The sequence below is a fragment of the Dermacentor silvarum genome, chromosome 1, assembly GCF_013339745.2.
Source record: "Dermacentor silvarum isolate Dsil-2018 chromosome 1, BIME_Dsil_1.4, whole genome shotgun sequence".
NCBI classification, from domain to species: domain Eukaryota; kingdom Metazoa; phylum Arthropoda; class Arachnida; order Ixodida; family Ixodidae; genus Dermacentor; species Dermacentor silvarum.
Window position 1 is genome coordinate 140,689,813 of NC_051154.1, and position 23,355 is coordinate 140,713,167.

Consider the following 23,355-nt stretch of genomic DNA (forward strand, 5'->3'; position numbering starts at 1 on the left):
CCAGCATCCTGAACGTCCATCAGCAGCATCCAAGGCACATCAGTTGGTAATGGTAGATGGTAGCTAAATTTCATGCAGCAATCTTTTGGGGCTTTGTTGCCGGGTCATTCATACAGGGCTACATCTGCATTGTCATGGAAAAACCTATCTGCAAACCCCACAATTTAATTGTTAATCTTAGAGGCCATTTAATTATTAGCTTCTTTTTCTTTTTAGACGTTCATTAGTAATGTTAAATCAAGCTGACTGATCAAGCAAAAGATCTCTAGTCTGCATGCCTTCATTTAATTACCTGCAATACTAATATTTTTTAATTAGACCCTCTAGTTCATTTAGGAAAGCAACTAGACTTGTAAAATATTCCAAATTGGGTTGCTACCACCGCCCTTAAGTGCATCTTCCATACCCCTTGGAGTACATTGGTTTAAATTCCAGCCTTTGCTTTTTCTGTGTGTCACTAAACAAATATCGTACATAATTCCAGAAAACAATGTGAATCTTTAAGACCCCTCCAGACCTTTTCCATTTTCACGCTTTTTTCTTGCCAAGCAGTTTTGGTTTACCGAATTTGCAGGGGTAGGTGCCAGTTGAGCTTAACATGACAGTAAAGCGCACAAAAATGATGGTTGTTCTGGTTTTGTTTACACATCTCAGATTATGAGCAACCAATTATGTATCACTGCTGCTCTGAATTATGTGTCCCACCGTATGCCTCGCAGTATTTCTGCTGCTCTGCAAATTTTGTGATGTGCCCTTGTATCTAAAGTGAGATGCAATAGCAATACCCCATTTTTCTTTTCCATTAAATACCACATAGTTTAAATAAAACAAATTTTATTGCCATATACCATAGGCAGTACAAGGCTGCACATCATTTTGCAAGTTTGATATTTAATATGCAAATTAAGTCGAGACAAAAATCTGCACAAGCACATTTCTGCCAACAAACTTGATGAGCCTACTAAATGCTTAACACAACTCCAAAAATCAAATGTAAGATCTTGAAATTTCAGAGGGAATCTATCAAGTCAAATAATTCGCACGGTAAAAGCAGTCACTGTGCAAACATTTTTATTACACAGTAAAAAAGAAAAGCAAACAAGGGACTAGCATTATATACAGAAAAAAAATCACATTCTTTGGGTAATGTGCAGCAAATCCTACACAGCAGAAGCACTTGTGCCAGCCAATGCACTAACTGCACAAAACTAGGTAAAATAGCCAAAAGTATATAGGAGTAGTAAGCTTTGGAGTGTGCACGTTCCATGGAGAGGAAAGGATGATGTCCTTATGTTGGACAGGTGCAGCAGAAATGAATTTTTTAGGTTCCTGTTTATGCTCCCCGTTAAGAGCACAGTTGAATGAAAGTCCGCCATTGTGCTATCCATTGTTGTGTGGGAAAGCAAGGACCGTTTTTGTAGGAGCCACACTTGAGGACTGCCACAAGAATTTGCAATTTATTTGTGACTACTATTTTAATAACACACAGCTAGCGCTCATTTATCATACACATATACTTTGCCACCTTAAAAACTGCATTTCAGCAACATGGGATATACAAAATGTGCTAGACAGCTGCATGCCACTGATGAGGTAGTATCTTTTTCTGCTTGCTTAGGCCTTTCTGTTGAGTGTGCATTCTGGCTAGTTCTGAACAAGCCACACAAATGCCATCCCTAAAAATATATTGCACAAATGTTCCAAATGGTTATTTCTGGGCTAAATTTCAACAGAAATGGGGTGTACACCCCAGAGAAGCATAGGAATGTGCCCAATAGAGATGGAGTGCTTGAAAAGTTCTGGTTTGATATAAGCATAGGAGTGGTAATCATTTTACGGATGAATACAAAAACTTACTCTGCAGGAGCAGCTCAAATGACGAACAGCAAACCAAAAGAGCTTGTGTTGTCAGCAGCACTGAATTCAGCTTAGCATAGGCAAACACTGAACAAATACTTTGCAGGAGCAGCTTAAATGACAAACAGCAAACCAATAGAGCTGGTGCTGTCAGCAGGACTGAATTCAGCGCAGCATAGCGCTTATTAAGTTCTAGAAATAATATTATGGTGCTCGGCAAATGGTACATGGAATGAAGACACACAACTTCGCTCACTATAGGGTCATATACAGGAACACTAACAGTTCTGCACCCCAATGCCACACCTTTCCTTCAGGTTTGTACGTAAATTTAATGCCTCTCCAGACTAGACAATATTCCAACACCAATGTGGAAAAAAAAAAGAAGTACACCAAAAGACTTCAAAGACAAGTTATTAGTTTTTACACACTTGGATAACTTTTCGTCTAAGCATCCTCGAAGAACAAATGCTATACAGTTATCACATGGGCTTTGAACACCTACTGGCTATAGCAAATCCTCCCTTCAATGGGAACTAAACATTGTTGCTCGACTAAAATTAACTGCCTTGTTGGTGTGAAAATTTCTCAATGCCCCACTTGTCCCAGTAAAGGTCCTTGCTCCAGCATGGTGACAAATAACAAATGATGGCACTAGCTTTGTTTTGTGGAAAGAAATGTGCACCTGTGCTTCCAGCTGCCTTAAAAAACTAGCATCTCAGGTGGAGCTGCATGTCTTACAATATAAGCTTTGGACAAACCTGGGTGCATACAAGTAAACAATGTGCGCTGACATTTTCTGAACTATCACACCCTTTTAAAAGGCAACAGTGTAAACCTTCAACTTGCAGGACATGGGATGTCAGTAGCAGATAGCAAAAAAAAAAAAAAAAAAAAAAAAAACCTTCATCTGTTTAGTATGAAATGTGGACTGTAAATGGCATCTTTGTGCAACTCCTTCGATCACACCTTCCACTTTTGTCCTCAGTCATTCCTTATATACAATTCTGTATATTACAATGCCCTAAAGAAGCTGTACATTTGTCAGCAGCTTAGCAGAGGTGTAAAGCCTTTGTTGACAAGGTCATCTCTTGGAGATGATCAATGTAATGCCTGCTAAGCCAGCAGCATAGTGACATGCTTTAAAAGAGAATGTGCCCTCTATCGAACTGACATTGTACTAAAAGTGGTTGTCCAACACGTGGCGCACAAGCTACATATGTTTTGTACAGGCTCAAAAGAAAAATATATGCTATATAACTAGCACTTCCCGTAAGGGTGAACTTCCAGCTCATGAACTGCAGAACATAATCTCAAGAATATAACATACATGAAAAGAGACAAGCGCTGGCCCATGGTGGTCGTTTTGACTCTTTTCAAATGTCCTATTTGTTGCGATTATACATCCTTAAGAGTACAAATAAAAACATGCGACCTTCAAAGTATATTACAATTTTCAACTTCCAATATCTACAGCTACGTGCAGTAGAATCTCGATAATATGAATCTTGCAGGGCCTCACAGCAAAAAAATGTTTTTCCCTCATGTCATCAGCATGGAAAGCTCCAACTTTTGCTCAATCTAGCACTGTTTGTTCAATGCCTCATTGGCATTTTGACATACAGCAGACTTCCATTAGTTCGACTCCAGCTAATTCAATTTTTTGGTTAATTCGATTCTGACTGAAGGTCCTGGCTGGCACCCATACAATTCTATGGGTGAGGACTTTTGCTATTTTTATATCCTGAAATTGGCCCTTATCAGATCATTCGAATCTGACTGGTCAGCCCCCATGCACCTGACCACATAGTGATCCAAATCGAGCCCCAAATGGCTGCAGCGTCTGCCTTGGTGGCTCTAGGGGACAACGGATCCAGCATCATCAAAGACATGTTATCTTTCGCCGAAAATGCTGCTTTTTGGACTGCTTTCACAGAATTTCAAGTGCAAGACGGCAGCTCACAATGAATGATAACCATATTTACCCAATTCAAATGTGTACTATTTTTTCCAAGGGTCTGAAAATTCACATTACAATTACATTTGAACCTGAAACCGTGTTTGCAGAGTTGGCAACAGCCTACTTGTCAGCACCAGAGTCACTGCCACCATTGATGTGGCCAGAGGGGGGGTTTGGGGGGTCGAACCCCTCCCCCAAGGAACATCAAGTATCAGGAGGTGGGCTCCTAAGGAGCGACATTAATAAAAGAGAAAGCTTGAATGTAAAACAAGGCGAGGGCTATAGTGGCGGTCCGAAGGGGGGAGGTGGGGGGCTTCTTCTCTGGGGGCGATCTTCTCTCCCATGCACAGAACATTGAGGCCCCATGGCGCGCCTCATTCCGGATCGTGTTAACCATAACTGCTCAGGGGGGATCACTTCTAAAAATTCCACACACGGATAGAAATGATACGAGCGCGTGCATAAAACTTGGGGGCACTGTTGCTCCCCATTAGGCCTTCATGTCGTTGAAGAGCTTCTAATTTCTGGTACTTGACCGAATCGCCGACCACGCTGCGCGGAAGCATTTCGAAAAATTTGCGACTTGCTTGTCTAAGAAACGCATAATAAGCACCCTCCAACTCCCCCCCCCCCCCCCCCTTTTTCGTTTTCCTTCCCTTGTCTCTGACTATGTTAATATACTTGAGAAGAGCTTGCTGTTAGGCTAGTTTGTACACGCTGTTAAGAATGAAAACAGGGCAAGAAACGGGACAAGAAAAAAGGACCTACAGAACGCTGTTTTGCACACGGCAAATTATGTCAAGGACGGGTGTGCTGGGCCAGGGAAGCTAAGAAGCATACACAACAAACAGGTTGGAGGGCAGGTAGTTGAATGGCCTTGAAGTCCATGCAGAAACAGAAATATAGGAATGCTAGAGGCCACCGCGCCGTTCAACAACCCGATGAATGTTGAAGATTGCGACAGTGACTAACCGAAAAGAATTTTAAGAAGGGGAGTGGGGGTGATGGATACGAGGGGGGGGAGAGGGTGTCCTTATGAATTCTTGACGCATAAAAGGCGTCAAGAACGAATCAAGCACGAAGTTGGTGGATAATTAAGGACATAGAGCATCTCATCGCTGCCCGATCACTCAACACCAGATGGCCGTGGCCAGTCGCCCAGCTGAGGCTCACACGTGATTTTCACAAAGGCTACTAAACAGGAAGCAGCCCTGCTTCGGACTGTCTGTCTCATCATTTCCCCAAGTGTGATCAAATAACAAATGAGTCGCTTAATGACTACAATACCATGACCACAAGTTACTTCCAAACATCTCTTGAAACAAGTCGGACAGCAGGTCACCGAACGTGAGTGAAACTTAATTGTTCTAGCAAAACGCTTCGTCCCTGTATTTTTAAATCTAGAATAATATAACATGCCTGCGACGCCGAAAGCGCGATTGAGTGATAGGCGACTTGCAAAAAGTGCCCGCCCTCTAGCGTACGTAGCCGTGGCCGAACCACTCACTCGAAGACCTGACTGGAAAACAACGGTTATCTCGGCTGTTACCTGGGCTGCAGCAAGTCTGTCCTGTAAACAAGAAGACACACGATAGTGCTCTGTCTTCTTTTTGTTTGGCCCCGTTTTTAGTGCTGTTTGTTTTTCTAAGTCATGTACCAGCAAGGTCATCGACATACATTATATAATTGCATCAATTCGTCAATGAAATTTCAGTTGTTTTTATTATCATCATTTTTAAAAATAGCATAAGGATGATGGCATAATTTGATGTGAAGTGGCTCCACGCCTTAGCAATTAACAACTTTTGTCAAAAGTTAAGCAAAGTGTTGTTTTGACAACACAAAAACATTCGTCCTCGTTGTTAAGGCATTCTTGTCCAGGGTGTGCTAAGAGTGTCTCTGCGTGGTTTAGAACCTCCATATATATATATATATATATATTGGAACAACTACATTACCGCGGGTATGTGCCAGTGGGGACTAGGTTGAAGTATCGTGGCTTTTTAGGTTAAGCGTGGACACGAAGAAGACGTTTTTTACGAATTTGTTGGTGCTGCTCCACGTCCTCGTCGATGGCGCAATGACCAATCCCCCTACAATGAATGCCGCTACAACGAAATTTCCGCCACAACGAAGATTTTCTGATTCCACGTCAGCTGCCCATAGAAAGTAGTACAAAAAAGTATCTCCATAACGAAGACGTTTTATTCGGTATTTCCGCTACAACGAATTTTTCGAGAACGAAACTGGGACCGAATTGAAATTGGAACTGCCGAGCAGTCAAATTAGAAGGCCCTTCCAAAGCTGTGACGATCATATGTCCACTTGAACGAGGTTTTCGCGAACGAAATCAAGTTCAAAGTACCGATTTACGCCACTGCCACGCAGGGTCATCACGTGTCTGCGGGAAACTGCACGGGATCACCACCACCGCTGCCATTTTCTGTGGTGTGTGTCCAGTCGAATTGGCTACGCCAATGAAGAAGCATAAATTTCTCTCTCTCGAGGAGAAAGCACATATGATCGCCGAGGCAGAAAGCGGAAGGAAAAAATTTCACAGTTTCGCCTGAAAGGTGAATCATCGATTGCGACAGCAGATTAGTAGACAGCTATATGACCTAAGGATCGTAGTTTTGTCGGCCGTATGAACTTGTACATTCGCTTACTAACTAAATTACCACACATGGTGTCGCGTGCGCACAGGTAAACATAACACATCTCACTTGATGACCATGGAAACACGGTGCCAACACGCTGGAGTGAAAGGAGGCGCGGCAATAGCAACGAGCGAATTGACCTCCGTGCCATCTCTCGCTTCAACGTGAACTAAACGTCAAAAGCACAGCGCACACGACTCTACCGGCACTAGTTGCACTTTGCCCACATTGCAGATCGCTTTGAAGATGAGGACCGCGCGGGCACACTTTGTGCACAGCGCAGATTGCTTTCAAGATACAGCGGCCGCGCCACAGCCGCTGTTACGATGCTAACGTCTCGTCGTCTGGAGAAAATGACAACCTGCTAGACACACTGACTCCGGCGACTGCTTTGAAAGTAATGGATTCTTTTGATCTCATTTTAAAAGTTATCAGAGCCCACAACAATGACATTGCCATGGCTCTTTTAACGGACTGTGAGACTCGCGTAACGCCTTTGCTTGTCGTGAAGCGTAAGAAATCCAGGCTGACAGACTTCTAGAAATAAAACTTCTGGTAAGCGCAAGCTCGCCAAGTTTGCCGACTTTGTCATAAATATGCAATGAAATTCTCATAATTCAAACCGTTTCATTGCGATCGACTGGGCACGTGTGCTGAGTTAGGCGTCGGCGGCAATGTACGAAAAATGCTGTAACAGCGATGCGAAATGCATTCTCTCGTGAAGTTAACACTTTATTGACCCCCTTTGGTGCGTATCAACCTTTGCCCCCACGCCATCGCGAAGATTTCCCAGACGATATTTTCGGTTTCGTTCGCAGCTTTGCCGTTTGGCGTACGTATATACATACTAATTTCACGATAACGAAGTTCCTCCCCAACGAAATTTTTCGCGTGTCCCGTGAATTTCATTGTAGCGGGACTCGACTGTATACGAAAGTCTGAAATTTCGGACACAAAAAACCTTTGCCGTCTGATTTTCCGAACTCTTTGCCATGACCACAGGTCCGAACGGCATTAATAGAAGCCACCGCCGCTGCCATTTTGATTATTTGGCCTCCTCGAACCGGCGCTCTCGCATGCAGATCTGCTGGCAGCCGCAGCCCACCACCACGGCAATGCTAGGCCTAGCTACTTCGATGTTCATTACCAAGCTTCTTTCTGTTCGGTGCGGTGTTTTTCATTGAAAAAAATTCGCCGCTGTTAGCAATGGCGCCAACTCCGCCTTTGTAATGTCTTAGAAAGCATGGAGCGTTGTATAAAGCCGGTTCCTGGATGTCAGCTTTGCTTCAATACAGTAGTGTTTCGCAATTAAGCATACACGAAGTATTGCGGTGAAGCATACCAAGAGTGGGAAGGGGCAACTGTCACAGGTGCACCCGCCGTCTTCTATCACAGTACGAGCACCGATATGCCTAATAAGTGTACTGGCGATCTTCAGAGCTATTTTGGACGTTCCTGTGGTGATTTGAGCCCTTGGAGGCAGTAAAAGGCATGCATTCGTTTTTTCGGACGTTTTCGCGGCCCCCCCCTAGGGAGTACGAAAAATTGGACGTTGACTGTACATTCTCCTACTTTGAACTTGTAAACACTGGGTGTAGATTAGATTCGGAAGCACACTAGAATGGGTAGATACTCCCACATAAAGCAGCAGTGCATTTGGGAATTTTTTCTACCTAGTCAATTTAACTTGCCAGATAATGAGATCAATTCTGTCGTTTCCATCAAAGTCGAATTAACGGAAGTCAACTGCAGTTGGGCATGTTTCATTTGCCTGATGCATGGCCCGAGATGTATCGTGCCCAATTGAGCGTGCATCATCAACAGTCTAGTTCATGCTGCAAGAATTCAGTTTGGCGATTACTACCTATGCATGATGTTCCTTCACTCTTCCGAGTAACAACACAGATGAACATAAAAAATTCCGTATTCCAGCAACGAGGATTCCTTTAACTCAATTACTGTCAGCAGCAGTCAGAAAGTTATGAAGTATATGCAGACTTGAGCGTATACAGTCACCTGCCAATAAGTGATCACCCATCAACTCCCCAGGCTGCAAGAAAATTCTGCAATCTTTAAAAAGTAATTTGGATGGATACATGCAGCCCATTTTCTAGTTCACAACTGCCGATTCCTTTGAAGCTTTTCTGACTTCACCATATTTTGCTTATTGTTCTCAAATAGTACAAACATCTGCACCTACACTGCTCCTTGCAACGTCCCACCCGTTGAGCTGGAGCTGTTTTCTTAATTTGGCTCAGTGGCGCATCGCCGGGGGGGTGTTCGGGGGTTGTAACCCCCCCCCCCCCCCCTGAGGCCGAGTTAACCCCCCCACACGTCCAGCCCCACCAGTCCAACGTCTACCTTCAGTGCTCTGTTCACATTGTCATTAACAATTCAGGAGGTGGCTTGATGTCGAATTTTCCTGAGTAACAAAAAACACTCTTATCATTGTCTTGTAATTATTCAATTGCACTTAAGTTACTTTGAGTAAAACACTGAAGAAATAAACATAGTCAACATCCTTGGTGTCATTATTATTATTATTATGCCTTTCATTTGCTGTTGGATTCCTCTGGCTGAAGCAAGAAAATTGCATTTTATGCCCAAAATGCTTCCTCCCCCCCCCCGCAATACAAAAATTCAACACCCCCGGGCAGAGATCCTGGGTGCGCTACTGCTTTGGCTACCGCCTGTCGAGGCTCAGAGCAGTGTGCAAATTGCCTCAGCATGGAGGCACAGGAGGTTACTGTAGCAAACACACAAGTGAACAGACATACTGAGCCCACTTTCTAGCTCATAACTCATAGCTTATTCATTATAGCTCATTCATCAAGCTTGAATGCTTGATGGCCACGCTGTGCAGCGAAAGCATCAATTAGCAGTGCCACAATCAAGTAATATGAAACACTTCTCTACAACAGCAAAGGGAGCGGCAGACTATGTTTAAGAGGTCGCCTGCTTAATTGCAACAACAAATCATTTTTCTGTTGTCATGGCCCCACCGCCCGCCATGTTACTGCAAGCAGTTGCAGCTTATGGGTTTTTTCATCTGAAATGGCGTGGAGAAGCATTTGTATCGCTCGAGATATTGAGCATTGCACAAAATGCAATTTAGCCATGGAAATTTACAAATTTGTATCACCTTGAAACTGAGATCATATCACCGAGATTCTACTATATTACACTGTACACTTGCTCAGACTCAGAAATAGGGCCCTGCTGTATGAATATTGCACATACACACAGACACACATACCAAAATCCTCCAAATAATCTGTTAAGAGGATTATCCTCAGGTTAGACTTAGCAGGACAGAAACACTGAAAGTATAGGAGTGGCTCTTGGAAAAAAGACTTAACAGGGATATTAAAACATGGCCTCTTACTGTACGCCTGATATGTGGTACACACCACCGGCTTGCATTTTTTTCCCAATGATACTAATGGCACATTCCTCAGGGAAGTTGTGAGCTTTCATAAGACATAGATGGCAAGCACAAGACTCTGTCTTGGCCACATGCTTCATTCATACAGCTCCTTGTGCCATGCATTTTTTTCCCTCTCTAAAACATCCAAGGGGCTCTATCGAACATCGAAGAAAAAAAAAATGCTGATAGAGGAGGAACTTCAGTTGGCATTAACCGGTGGTGGCTGTTCCGGGATAAGCGAGGTGAAGAAGGTGGCCACAAACGTCCAGGCTGTTGTGATGGGCGACACCTCAGGCTCTGGTGGTGGTGGGTTTGGTGCTACTATTCCACTACCATCTTGGTCCATTGCTTCTTCAAGTTGCTCTGGGCCAGCCTGTCCCTGCATTGAGACACACAGTTCTCAGTCTTGCAAGGACAAATGCACAGTGAAAGACAATAGTAATAAACATCACTTCTTGCTTAAAGTGTTTGCTTCGATCTGTTTTGGGAATAGCCCCCCCCCCCCCCCCCAATCGTATATATATATTTTTCAATTACACTGTGCAAGTACAAACACTCTTTTCTCTCTATATGGTGTACTAAGCTTATCATTAATTAAAAGGAAATGTTTAGCAGCAACTTTACTTAAAAGTGTTAAAATATAAAGGTTTTATTATTACTATGTTATTAATACAAGTTATTTAAAATGTAAATTTAATCATCATTTATTATCCTTTTAGGTCTCTAGAGAGGTAGTCACAGCAAAAGGGGGGGGGGGGGGATCAGCAGTCGTGAGAAGCAAAACATATGCATAGACTTCTGCTAATCCGACTCAAGTTACTTCAATCCAGACTGAAGGCCCCACCCAGCCGGCGCCCGTGCGTTTCTATTGGCCCAAAGGCTTGTTAGTATTTAAATCCTGAAATTGGCATTTGCCGTATAATTCTAAGATGATCAGTCTGCAAGCATGCGCCTGATCCATATGATGACCTCAATAACGACCGCTTTAGTGGCAGCGTTTGTCGTACGTCCGAAATAGCTCTGAAGGCCTGCCAGTACACTTATATTAGGCGTATCGGCATGGGCGTCTGGATGGGGGGGCAAGAGGGGGCCCCCGGCTGCACCCCCCCAGAAATTTGGACAGTAATTTTTTTTCGCTCGAGCTAAAAAGTTGATTAGCACACTAAGGTTCCTCATATCCATAGAAGCGCCATTCAGGATTGCGAGCAAACTTTTCACTCTGCACACTATGACGTAATCTTGCTGGTGATGGCACGGCAGTGAAAGAATGACAGGCTGAAGATAGCGAACAATTCTGAGGAACGCTTGAGGTTTTCTATCTTGAACTTCGAGATCTACGCAGTATTATCGCGAGAACTTCCGCTTTCTCATAAATTGCCGGCTACATTTAGGAAAAAGTCTAGACCGCCACATTCAGTAAGAAAAGTGTGACACCTTACCGTGGCGTCACATTTGCTTGTAGACACTCCTTGCCGAAATGACGAAATTTCGACCACCCCGCTACCCAAACCAAGCCTATGTAAATCCGCCCCTCAAAAAGCTTGTACGCTTGTAGTGCACTGAAAGCCGAGGCCAGTAGTGTCATTATGCGATCTATTTCAATGAATTAAGATAGGACCACAAAATTATTTTGGTCCCAGATAAATGCAACCGCAACTAAATTTTGTGTATGGCTACCTATCAAAATAGGATAGTCAATTAAATAAGCTTTTTTATTAATGGAAGAGTGTAATTCGTAGGAGTCTATGCTTTGCTTCATTTTCTGGTTATGAAAACGATTGTCAAGGCTTCGGACAAATTTATACAGTGTAAACACCCAGAGAGCCACACTGCCATGAAAACGGCTGCAGTGCATCTGCAGTATGATTTGCCGGAGAAAAGTAAAGGAGGGAACATTTTTTCTCATATATAAAAAGTGTTCGAGAGAAACACCAAAAATGGAGGCCCGCGCGCTTTTTCCGTACTGTAATGAAAACAGGTATAAAGGAACGCTGCAGCTAGGCTCTGGAGAGAACGAGTAAAAGCACATGAAACGGCAAAAGAGGGGAAATGACGGCCATAAAACATAGCCGGCACTCTTCGAGAACGGGCGCTGGCAAACGACAGGACGCTCTTAATGACCAGCGAGTCAGCGACTTAACAGGGAGCCGAGGGGACCGACAACGAGCAGATCCTGCTTTCGAAGCGGCTGCCACACTACAGCCTCAAACCGAGCGCTTGGCCAAAAACACAAAAAGTAAAACCAAGTACACGGTGAGTATGTTCGTACACCGTGACCAAATACAAGATCAATCTTTCCTGAAAAGGCATCCGAGCCCTCTCCTGTTGGGAGCTTTCTCTTCTTCTTCCCCCCCCCCCCCCCCCCCCCCCCGCACATCGCCGCCGTCATCCTCGCATTGAGTGCTACTGCGACGCGCCTCAGTGTGTGTGCGGTTGCTCGACTGTGCGGATGTTCAAGCAAGATAAAGCGAGGTGTATGAAGCTGCGAGCGTGCATTTATCCTGTAAATAAGTTTTCGTTGTATATATAGCCATTTTTTTTGTTTTCAACGTACGCGTTCAACTGTTTTTCCAATCAATGTGTATATATTTTCAAACACTGTCAATCACGAGGAACTCCATAGCCAGCTTTGTCTCGTGCGGTCCCGAATGATGGACATCCGACGCTTCTTGAAGCGTCAGCGGTTGTCTGACGAAGCGTTATCAAACTGTGCCCCTGATGATTCTGGTGTAACATGTGACAACGGTGTAGCATTTGACCAGAGTGATGCAAGCTTTCATCACCAGACAGTAGCTGATGTCGACTCCATGGAAGGGATACTGCCAACAGTGAGCTCCAGTGACGCAGCAGGCTGAGACGATTCCCTTTCTCCTTTCTTAGGATTGAAGTCCGGATATGACAGAGGATGCAAGCTTTCATCACCGGACAGTAGCCGATGTGGTCGACTCCATGGAAGGAACTCCACCAACAGCGAGCTCCAGTCACGCAGTAAGCCGAGACGATTCCCTTTCTCCTTGCATGGGATTGAAGTCCGGAGACAACAGCAAGAAAACAACTAACTTGCCTTAAGAATATGACTTAGGAGAGTTTCTAGGCAAAGCTAAACTCACTGGCATCCCGGACTTTTTGAAGTTACGTCTTCTTACTAAGCCATGGTCGCCAAATGTTACATACGACTTTAAGAACGATGTAACACCTGGAAAGAGGCCTTTTCGCCACCAATGGCTGGGAGATCATGCCCCTTGGCTTGCGTACTCAGTGACAGCGAAAGGCGCCCTTTGTCATTTTTTGCATCACTTTTCCTCCGCGCTTTCAGTAACTACAGAAAATTGCACGAGGCGTGCAGGGATCATGTAAAATCCCAATGGCACCAGAGGCAATGACGGCCTCACAGAACATTATGGATGTGATGAAAGGCAAGCAGCTACCCGTTGTACAGCAGCTGAACAGAGACAGCAGCTGAACAGAGCACTGCACGAGCAAGTTGAAAGGAATTGTGAGAAACTATTTCCAATAGTTTCCACCATTGTCTTTTGCACCAACTTGCCAATTTATGGCAAGCAGTCCAATAGTGGAGTCCTTCAATGATCTCCTTGACTTTCGGGTAGAAGCTGGAGAGTCTCGACTTCAGGAGCACTTCGCTTCTTCTGCTGGCAATGCTATGTACACTTCTGTCCGCGTCCAGAACGAGATCATCACAATCTGTGGCAACATCCTGAGAGAGCAGATAGTTGCCGAAGCTAACACAGCGTTTGCTTTTTTCCATTCTTGCTGACAAAACTGCAGATATTTCAGGAAAAGAGCAGATGTCTATACGCATTTGCTTTATTGACAAGGCGGGAGCCGAAGTATGCGTTTGAGAGCAATTTTTGGGATTTGTAGAGCTGGAGCAATTAAACTCCACTTGCATCGCCACTGCAACCTTGAAGTTTTTGACGAATGCCGGGCTGATTCTTTCGAACCTCGTTGGACAGGGGTAGGATGGATACTCTACAATGGCTGAAAAAGAAGCTCGAGTGAAGAAAATAATACAGAAACAGTTCCTGAAGGCACTATTTTTCCAATGCACAAGTCACAAACTAAATCTCGTCATCAACAATTTGAACGAAGTCTCTGAAATTGTAAACACAATTGGGATAATCAGACAAACCATAAACTTCTTCCGCGAGAGTGCGCTCCAGAGAAAATTGGTGCCCAACATTCCGATGCTGTGTGAGACAAGATGGTTTGCAAAATACAAGTCTATTAGGCCATAGTCTAAGCACTTAAGGACCTCGCGTCAACGGAACCATGCTCGAACGCTGCAACTAGACAACGAGCTCACATCCTCTACTGCGCAACAAGCTCCTCTTTCATCGTCTGCTTGCACATTGTAGCGAAGTACAGCGCTCGGCTCGAACCAGTTACGAACGTTCTGCAAGGTGTATCCATGGACTTCCATTCTTGCATGACCACATCACTGAGCTGCAACATATTTTTTGCAGCCACCGAACAAACGCTGTAGAGGAGTTCTCCGACATCATGAATGCAGCAAGGGAGGCAGCCAATCACTTAAATGTGGTGATATCTGTACCAAGACAAGTCTCTCATCAGGCCCATCGAGACAACTATGGGATTCAGTCGCTGGAGGAATACTACCGTGTGGCAATATATGTACCGCACTTGTACTCTCACTGCTTCTTTAGCTCGCCGCTTTTCTGAAAGCAATGAGAGGAGCTTCAAACTTCTCCAGCTGCATCCATCAAAAATGAAGCACTTGAGCCGAAGAACTCCAATGCTTTTACGGCATCGACAACTTCAAGGAAGAGGCCATCTCTTGGTATGAGATGTGGTGCAACAAAACTGGGGACCCATCAGAAATAACTTACTGTGAGCTTCTACATCAGGCCAAGACATTCTTCCCTGGTGTTGCAAAAGCCATTGAGGTGGCTCTGGCTTTGCCAGTTACCACCTGTATGGTTGAACGCTCCTCCAGTACAATGAGGAGAGTGAAAACTTGGCTACGCTCAACGATGACAAACGACAGGCTGGACGGCCTTTATATGATGAGTGTGCAGCGAGAGCGTGTAATGAAGCACAGAAATGATTTTATCACCCGTGTCATCACGCAATTCGCCCAAAAAAATCCGAGGCGTCTGCAGTTGCTGTTCAAGGAAGACTGAGTGACTGTAGTTGCGTGTTTGTAAACATATTGTGCTGTGTGCTGGTCATCAATTCAGGTGAGTCGAGAATCCGCATGCATAAGACTGAGCACTGTTCTCCACGAAGTGATAGTATCTTTTAGCATTTTTTATTAATTTTAATTGTTTGTTAATGAACTCGAATGTATCTCTCCAAGCCACGCATTAATTTGCTGTTTGTAATTTTTCTTTCATGTGTGTATTTTACGTATTTACTTATAAATAAATAAATAAATAAATTTACTCCGCAAATAGTGCTTTTTTGCTGCGAACATGCCGCTGCCCCCCCCCCCCCCCTTGGCGCCAACAACCAGGATCCCCCCTGCAAAAAATTCTGCGGACGTCCTTGCGTATCGGTACTTGTACTGCGATAGGAGATGGTGGGTGCAGGTGTGTATAATTAAGGAATGCATACCTTGTCCCACAACATTTGCCCCTTCCCACTCTTGGTATGCTTCACCGCAATACTTGGCGTATACTTTACCGCGAGGCAAAGCTGACTTTCTGGAACCGGCATTAAAATTATGGGGTTTTACGTGCCAAAACCAGTTCTGATTATGAGGCACGCCGTAGTGGGGGACTCCGGAAATTTTGACCACCTGGGGTTCTTTAACGTGCACCTAAATCTAAGTACACGGGTGTTTTCGCATTTCGCCCCCATCGAAATACGGCCGCCGTGGCCAGGATTCGATCCCGCGACCTCATGCTCAGCAGCCCAACACCATAGCCACTGAGCAACCACGGCGGGTCTGGAATCGGCATTATTTCAGAGCTTCGAAGCCATTGGCGACGATTACAAAGGTGGAGTCAGCGCCATTGCTGACAGCGGTAAATTCTTTCAATGGAAAACATGGCACGAAACAGCAAGACGCTTGGTAGCAAACGTCGAAGCAGCTAGCCTAGCGGTGGTGGCTACAGCTGCCAGCGGATTTGCGTGCGAGAGCGCCGGTTCAAGGCGGCGAGATAATCAAAATGGCAGTGGCAGTAGCTTTGATTGATGCTGTTTTGGACCTGTGGTCATGGCAAATAGCCTGGGAAATCAGATGGCGAAGGTTTCTGGGTGCGAAATTTCAGACGTTCTTATACATTCACTCTATACGGTACACATGGCGGTGCCGCAAAGGTGTCCGAATTATTGGGCATGTCCGAAAATCAGGCGTCCGGAAAATTGGTCGTTGACTGTATATAAAAATTCTTTAATGCGAATTGAATATGTATAGCATCTTTACTCATGTAAAGCCCGCCCTTATGCAAGACCCGAACCCCCACTTTGGGGTGCGAAATTTTGGAAAAATGCTTAACTAAGCCTGACATGTATACTTTTAATTTGTGTAAGCCGCTACTTGATGGCACTAGTCCTGTGGACAGTGGTATCACCATATCTTGTATTCAGCACCAAACCTGACCAAACTGCAACTTTGGCTGCCGACTCTGACAAAGCACTGTTGGTTCGGTCTAGCCGTCGGGTGTGGTGGGCGGCAAGCCATTGTGGGAAGTTCACCCTTGAAACGTTTGTACCAGTAGAACACATCGGCGACTGGGTGCAAGATTACGTGCACGGGTTGGATTGACGGCCATGTGCGTGAAGCAGAGTCCACGAGCGATCAGCCAGCAACTACTGCAAAGGCCTACCAAGATTGTTATGCTTCCTGGATAGAACGGCGTAAGCTCGTGTGTAGGCATAAAGCCAATAAAGCCACAAAATGATTTTGCGCAGCCCAGCCTAAACTGACAGATTTAGCATGACCGATATTACAGTACATACAGGTGAATCGGGTGGATTGACGGGTGAGCGGGGGCATAAACGTGAGCGGCCAGAGTGGTGGCACCACCTGGTGACGTAGAGTTTAACCAGACAAACACAGAACTAATATTGCAGTGACTAAGTACTATATTCTACTTCGCTGCTGGCTTAAATGTTCAGCAGTGGTGAAATTGTGTTGATGAAAACTATCTTTATATGTGGAGGCAATAGAAAAAACAGAGAAGACAGGGAGCAAAAAAATTTATTTACGATAAAGGTACACACACACTAGCCACATAGTGTCTTGCTGTCCATTGTGTCCTGGACACTGGATGCCGAGAAATGGCAGTTTACTGCACAATGGCAAGATTTTCCTGTCAGTGAGAAAATGGGTCCAAGCGATATTTGCACTCCCTCCAACTTTGTTGTAGTCAACTCCCTGCCCAGCTGGCGGGCTTGAACACATCACCACCGCAGTCAATGCAAACATCAACTACATTTTTTTTGTGTAACGCAACACAGTAGGAGATAGAATGAAGTGATGTCTTAGTTTTATCTTCGACGACCACTGTCGAAGCTCTTATACCAATGGGAGTTGTGATATGAGGAAATAACCCTTTCACTGCCACTCCCAAGATAACTCTGGCACCCACCCTTGCACAACCATTGCCACTTCTGACTATACTCGTTTTGTGTTTTCAGTGCACTCCCTGCCTCTTCAGAAGCAATTCCTTCAAAAAAAAAAAAGCATTGTGTACCTGTTCTGCAATCTATGGAGAGGTCATCTAAATGCACAATATTCGTAAGTTAAGATTTCTGATAGCAGGTGGAGCAAATGTTTCAGTGCTCTGTCGGCATGGTCTGTCGGCATGGTTCAGTGACCATGGTCACAGCAGGGCAGCTACGGCGAGCGAACCTGTGTGGCAGGTCGTTCTGCGCTTTGACAGATGAAGGGATGAAGTGTTGATGAATTCTGATTTGGAAAAAAATGACGACAAATAACCAGCTTCTATGAAGCATGAAATGTCCACTCAACCAACATGAGCAAAAAAAAAGGAAAAAGAAAAAGAGAAAAAGGCAGGGGCTGAGGATCAGAAAGGCAGGCATGTCCATGGCCAATGTGGTAGGTCTGTTTGTCAGGACTATGACAGACAAAGAAATTTATTAACTGTGTATAAATATTGAAATAGCAGAAAGTGAAAATGAAGCAGAACCACCTTCCTTGGTTCAGTAAACAACTTGTGACAAAAACTCAGCAAGGAGTGAGGACCAGACGGAAAAAAAAAAAAAAAATCTGACAGTCAACGGGTCAAGTTCAACTTGGAGCCTGTGCCTGGCTGCTGTTGCACTGTGTGATGGCTCAACCACATCATATGCTTCACAGCCTAGACACCGCCTGTCCTCCTGAGACCTGAACCTAACTACGTTGTAAACTTGAAAAATCAATTTTAAAATTTAAGTACCCCGATTAGATGCCAAAAGCTGCATCTTCATGTCTCCACTATCTCCACCATATCCTCATCTTTGCTATGGTAAAACTGCATTTCATTGCTTAAACGCCGTGATGAAGATGGAACTACGTGTACAGTAAAACCTTGTTAATTCGGATTTCACGGGACTGAAAAAAATGTCTAAATTAACCGAATGTCAAATTATCAAGTGTATCACAAAGACAATAAACAAGTGCTGACTATGTCAACACGCTTTTATTTACTGAATGAATCAGCAAATCCTGTTTCTATTTTTCACAAAAGCAGTGCGAAAGCTGCAATTCTCGTCATCTCATGACTGATTAGTGATCGCAGCGGCGAAGGCCTCACGACTTCATTCACAGTGCGGACGCGGCACGCACCTTCATCTGAGACACGTGTTTGACTATTGCGCGCACGTCCCGATTATTTTTTCAACAGTGTCGCCAGGTCGCCAGCCATCGCGATGTAGACGGTGCTCTTCATCCTTGCCAACTTTGCACCGAGTAAAAACGAAACTACTGTTTGCCGCAACCGCTGTGGACGAAATTGTGGTCGCTATCGACGCGATCATGGATGGTGATTACGCAGTTATGAAGGCACGCGGCCGACGCACGCACCGAGGGAAAACGAAACTACAGTTTGCCGCAACTACTGTGGACGGAACCGCGGCCGCTATTGACGCGATCATGGATGGTGACTACGCAGTTGTGAAGGCACGCGGCCAACGCGGTGCTATGCGTGGCGGTAAACACAAGAATAAAGGCTTTAAAGGCACAAGTAGGCACGAAGCGTTCTAGCGTTGCTGTCAATCACGTATGACTTCTGCTGATGGCTAAGGCAATATGAACTTTGCCGCTTCGTTTTGGTAGACACGCCGTTTTTGCTCTTTTGCATCAATCCACGCTCGCCAAGCTCTGAGAGTTGTCCAGATTAACCAATGTGCGATCAAACACGTCCGAATTAACGAGAGTTTCATTGCATTAAATAATGCATACTCCTGCCGGGACCAAAGGACGTGTCCAAATTATTCGATTTTCCGAATTAACGAGGGTTGAATTAACAGGGTTTTACTGTAGTACATAGCCATGTTGCTGCCGCTTCCGGTCTTTTCACGCAATCTCAGTGATTTCGAAACACACCTCAAGCTTGCCTTCAGCCGTCTGGGACGACACAGAGGTACAGATCAATTTAATGTCAAATTTCTTGAAAGCGGACGATGAGATGATGAATAAACCACTTCTTTAAAGTTACACTTGCACCGAAATTCATACCTAGAATGAATATTTTGCGTTATCACTTCTGAAAGAATTTCTAAAAAAAAGTTGAAGGCAATAAGCAATGTATAGTACAAGGGGTCTTAGGAGGCTATAACAGTCTATTTTTATTTTTGGGCGAATTCGGATGATGAGAAGGGAAGGAAAGGTGTTCTCATAATGATGCATTATCATTTTGTGACCATTAGCAGTTGTTTTTGAAGTGCCATATGCTACGGCTTCGAAGCGAAGCGGGCTAGTCCTAGTGGTAGCATCGGCACCTGCTCGGCATCAAGCCAATGACGGTGGGTGGTGGCGAGTCGCTTGTGTCGTCGACCCAAACAGTTGCTGTTAAAAGGTGGGGCGCTGTGCAGCACGTGGTTGCAGGAAGTGTGCCAGTGGAGTGTTTGTTCCTTAAATGGACAGACAACCGCTCAGAACATGAATTGAGATAACCCCGCGGATGGAAAGACCGTCCATCGTATTGGCTAGAACGGGCCCTGTTTTTCTCATTAAATGTGGATTTATATTTTTAATTCTTCACTAAAAGTCGTGAAAAATGACCTTTGGCGCCCCATGCGGCAAAAACATGAACCTATTTAAGAGGTCTACCACGTGACCTACCAGTGCATGCTGTTCCTGGTGTTTTTATTAATATTTAAATGCAGTAACATTCTATTATAGGTTTTTTCTAACTTACAATGTGCAGATAAGCCTTCGTTTGTAGTGAGAAGAAAAGTGGCGCTGTCTTCGCCTTCGTTTTCGATGACTTGGCTTGGCTCGTCTATCGACTGAATAACGACGACGGGGGCCAGCCAACCATGACGTAGGCGTGTACTTGGGAAAAGAACACGGTGCAGCTGTAAGAAAGGTCTGTACAGCAGCGCAAACTTATTGTACCAGTCTATTTACCTTTAAAAGTGGCTGGAAAGGTGACAATATAGGTGGTTAACCACAGTTGCACGTCCTCCAGTGAAAGCAGGACGATGGGTGGCTTTCACAATTTGCTAGGCGGGCTATCGGCATCGCTATCACTTCTCAGCGTTGCTGGAGGAGGGACTCTTGCTTTTTTAAGGCTGCTCAGATCGAAAAATTCTGCTTACAAAATATCCACGCACTTTTGGAAGTAACCGCTGCAGGTGTAAACACTACCGAGGGTGAGCTTTTCGTTGCACCATAAAAAACTGGGTCAATAAATATCGGTTGTCAGTCCCTTAAGAGAGAGTGTGTTTCTGCACGTTTCGCAAATTACCGAAAAATGTTGCGTGCATGCATTGCCTCACGCACACATCACCTCAGTAAAGTGCATTGTATACGCCTCATCTAGACAAAATTTGCCCACAGTTTTATTCATTGTAGAAAATGGTCCATTATAGCTGGGCCCGTTTAACAGCGGAATTTTTTGCAGTAATAATATAGGCAGACCAAACTAGGTAAGAAATATGGTCTGTTAAATCCGACAGTATGTTGTATGTGGACCTGTTATAATGGACATAGATTGCACTGTGATTATAACCCCAACCAAGGATGTGCCATGCACACGTACTCGTATACAGTCCACCCGGACTATATCGAACCCGTTTACATCGAATTATCCCTCATATCGAACAATTTTTGAATACCGTAAAAAGTTACAATGACAATATACCTCACAAAGTATGTCTACATTGAACAAAAACAGCAGCCACTGCCGTTATATAAAATTTCAAACAGTGCAAAGCTGCACCAGAAGCTGGCTTTCCCGTGCAGTGGCTTATGAACTCTCATAATTAACCATGCAGCTACAGTACACAACATGCAGCATGAAGTGAAACACCACGACAGCAACTTGGATGCCTAACCTGTGGTCTCTCCTGAATCTCGGCAGCAGGATGGTCTGCCTGCTGCTGCTGGTTGGCCTCTCTCGCACGGTTCCGGTCGTGCCCACGCTCTGGCTGTTGCTGCCGTGGGGCTGCAAACCAGCCTCCTTGGTACCTGTGGAGCAAATAGTGCCGACTCCTGTCACGCATTGCATCACACTGAGCCAACAATTCACCAGACTGTCAAGAGCACCTGGCAAGAACTTCAAAAACATGTACAAATCAACACTGCAGTTTAACACAATTTAGCGGTAAATGTGAGAGAAACACACAAGGATTACGTTGCACCTCGCTGAGGTCCCGGATCCATGATTTAAACCATGTTCACAACATTGCAATGTGTTGTTCAGGAGCTCACCTGACACACATCCTGCCTCTTCAAGGAGTGCAGTGCACCTGACAGTGGTCTGGAGCAGACCACCATCAGTTGCACTATAGTTGCAGCACTTTTCGCGGCGATCCCGTGGGCGCTGCCATGTTTGATCCCGTGGTGACGCGTCCATTCCTTGCCTCAACTGCTTCCGTTGCCTCCTTGTTTACAATGGAAGCGTATGACGCCGGCGCGGCTTAGAAAACCTGTTTTCGGAGGTATCGTAGACGGCGACTAGGTGGACGACACGAAGCTTTGATCACAGCTTCAGAGAACATGCAAAAGCGCTTTAGGAGCTGATTAATTAAGCTATGTCCAAACAGCGCAAGTAGCGTAATATGGTACTTGTTCTAAAAGCGGGGCTAAATATGTATTCCAAGCTATCCAAACATTCCGCTCATGAATTCAGTCAGGATTAGTGTGTTTTGCTCTTTGTTCTTTATTCGGCAAGTATTTTGAAGCAGTGGCTTGTCAGTTTCTGACTCAGTGAAGTTCCTCAGTGCGGCCACTATCTGATTATTTTCTGCCTAATCGCTCGCGGGTGTGCTCAGTTCCGATAGATTTGTTCTTGCTGCGCACAAGGCTTGAAACGTAGCTGTTTTGTACATTGTAATACCTTGTAGCAAATATATATTACAGCCAGGAACTCGCTTACTCTTGTGGACCGTCACGAAACATTCAGCTTCGACCATTCGTGCGCCATCGGTGTAGTCCGTCATTTATTGTGCGGATACAGTGCGCATATATTCAAGTGTGCGCCCATTCACTTATTCTTGATACGTCAGTGATAGAGTGGGCGTAAGTTTTCCTGCCATTTGGGACAGATGTGTATAGATAATGTGCGCAAAAATTACTATGACAGGAAGCGGCGCTACTTACTCCCTTTGTCATTCATAACGAGTGGAACTCACTCTTGCCGACGTTCTGGGGATGAAGCCCTTTCTTTGAAGGTTAGCGATACAAGGCTGGTGGATGAGCAAATTTCTGTATCCTCGAGGAAAGCCGTACATCTCGAAGTGCCGGTAACACGTTCGGACAGTTGCAGCAGCGGTCCGCAACTTGGCCACACAGATTCATTCCATTCCTTAACATGCCAGTCACTATTTTTGCAACCAACTACTGCACACATCTTCAATCCAGACGATTCAATCTAGCATGATTGGAGCACAGTGTGTTAGTGAAAACTCAGTTGCATTTCCGACAGCTGATCGCACAGAAGCAAGGTAGAAGCGGTAATGGCTTCGTATTCGTCCGCTGTCGCTGAGGAGACGAATGGCGCGTCGCCCTGAGAGCCATCTCGTTTCTCGAAAACAAACTGCTCCGCGAAAAGGGTCAATACAGTGGAACCTCGGTGATACGAATGTCGCGAGGTCGCGTGAAATATTCGTATCACCCGAAATTCGTATCATCAAAACATACACAAAGTCAAGAAAAAATGAATTTATTTTTACCAGAAAAAATTCCTAATAGTGGAACCCCGTTGATACCTTTCTCCCTGCTGCATTTTCGCGGCTGCTGCGACACGTTTTCGCGGTCCCGACATAAATCCTACATTGACTTCCATATACAGTAGAAC

At 44.8% G+C, this 23,355-nt stretch overlaps 1 protein-coding gene and 1 long non-coding RNA gene across 2 annotated transcripts in view; both read right to left on the bottom strand.

Moving 5' to 3' along the window:
* Positions 1-1,054: 1,054 nt before the first annotated feature.
* LOC125940048 (uncharacterized) lies at positions 1,055-5,391 on the bottom strand. The gene is made up of 2 exons (XR_007463272.1): positions 1,951-5,391; positions 1,055-1,858 (listed from the first exon to the last, which is right to left on the bottom strand). It is a non-coding gene; the product is annotated as an uncharacterized LOC125940048 (long non-coding RNA).
* A 4,353-nt stretch (positions 5,392-9,744) lies between these two features.
* Positions 9,745-23,355, bottom strand: part of LOC119436148 (homocysteine-responsive endoplasmic reticulum-resident ubiquitin-like domain member 2 protein) — a 61,818-nt gene continuing 48,207 nt past the window's right edge. The window contains exons 9-10 of the mRNA XM_037702911.2: positions 21,392-21,524; positions 9,745-10,280 (exon numbers count right to left, since the gene is read on the bottom strand). Coding sequence (XP_037558839.1) covers positions 10,101-10,280; positions 21,392-21,524 — 313 coding nt within the window. The 3' untranslated portion in view covers positions 9,745-10,100. The remainder of the gene's footprint in view (positions 10,281-21,391; positions 21,525-23,355) is intronic.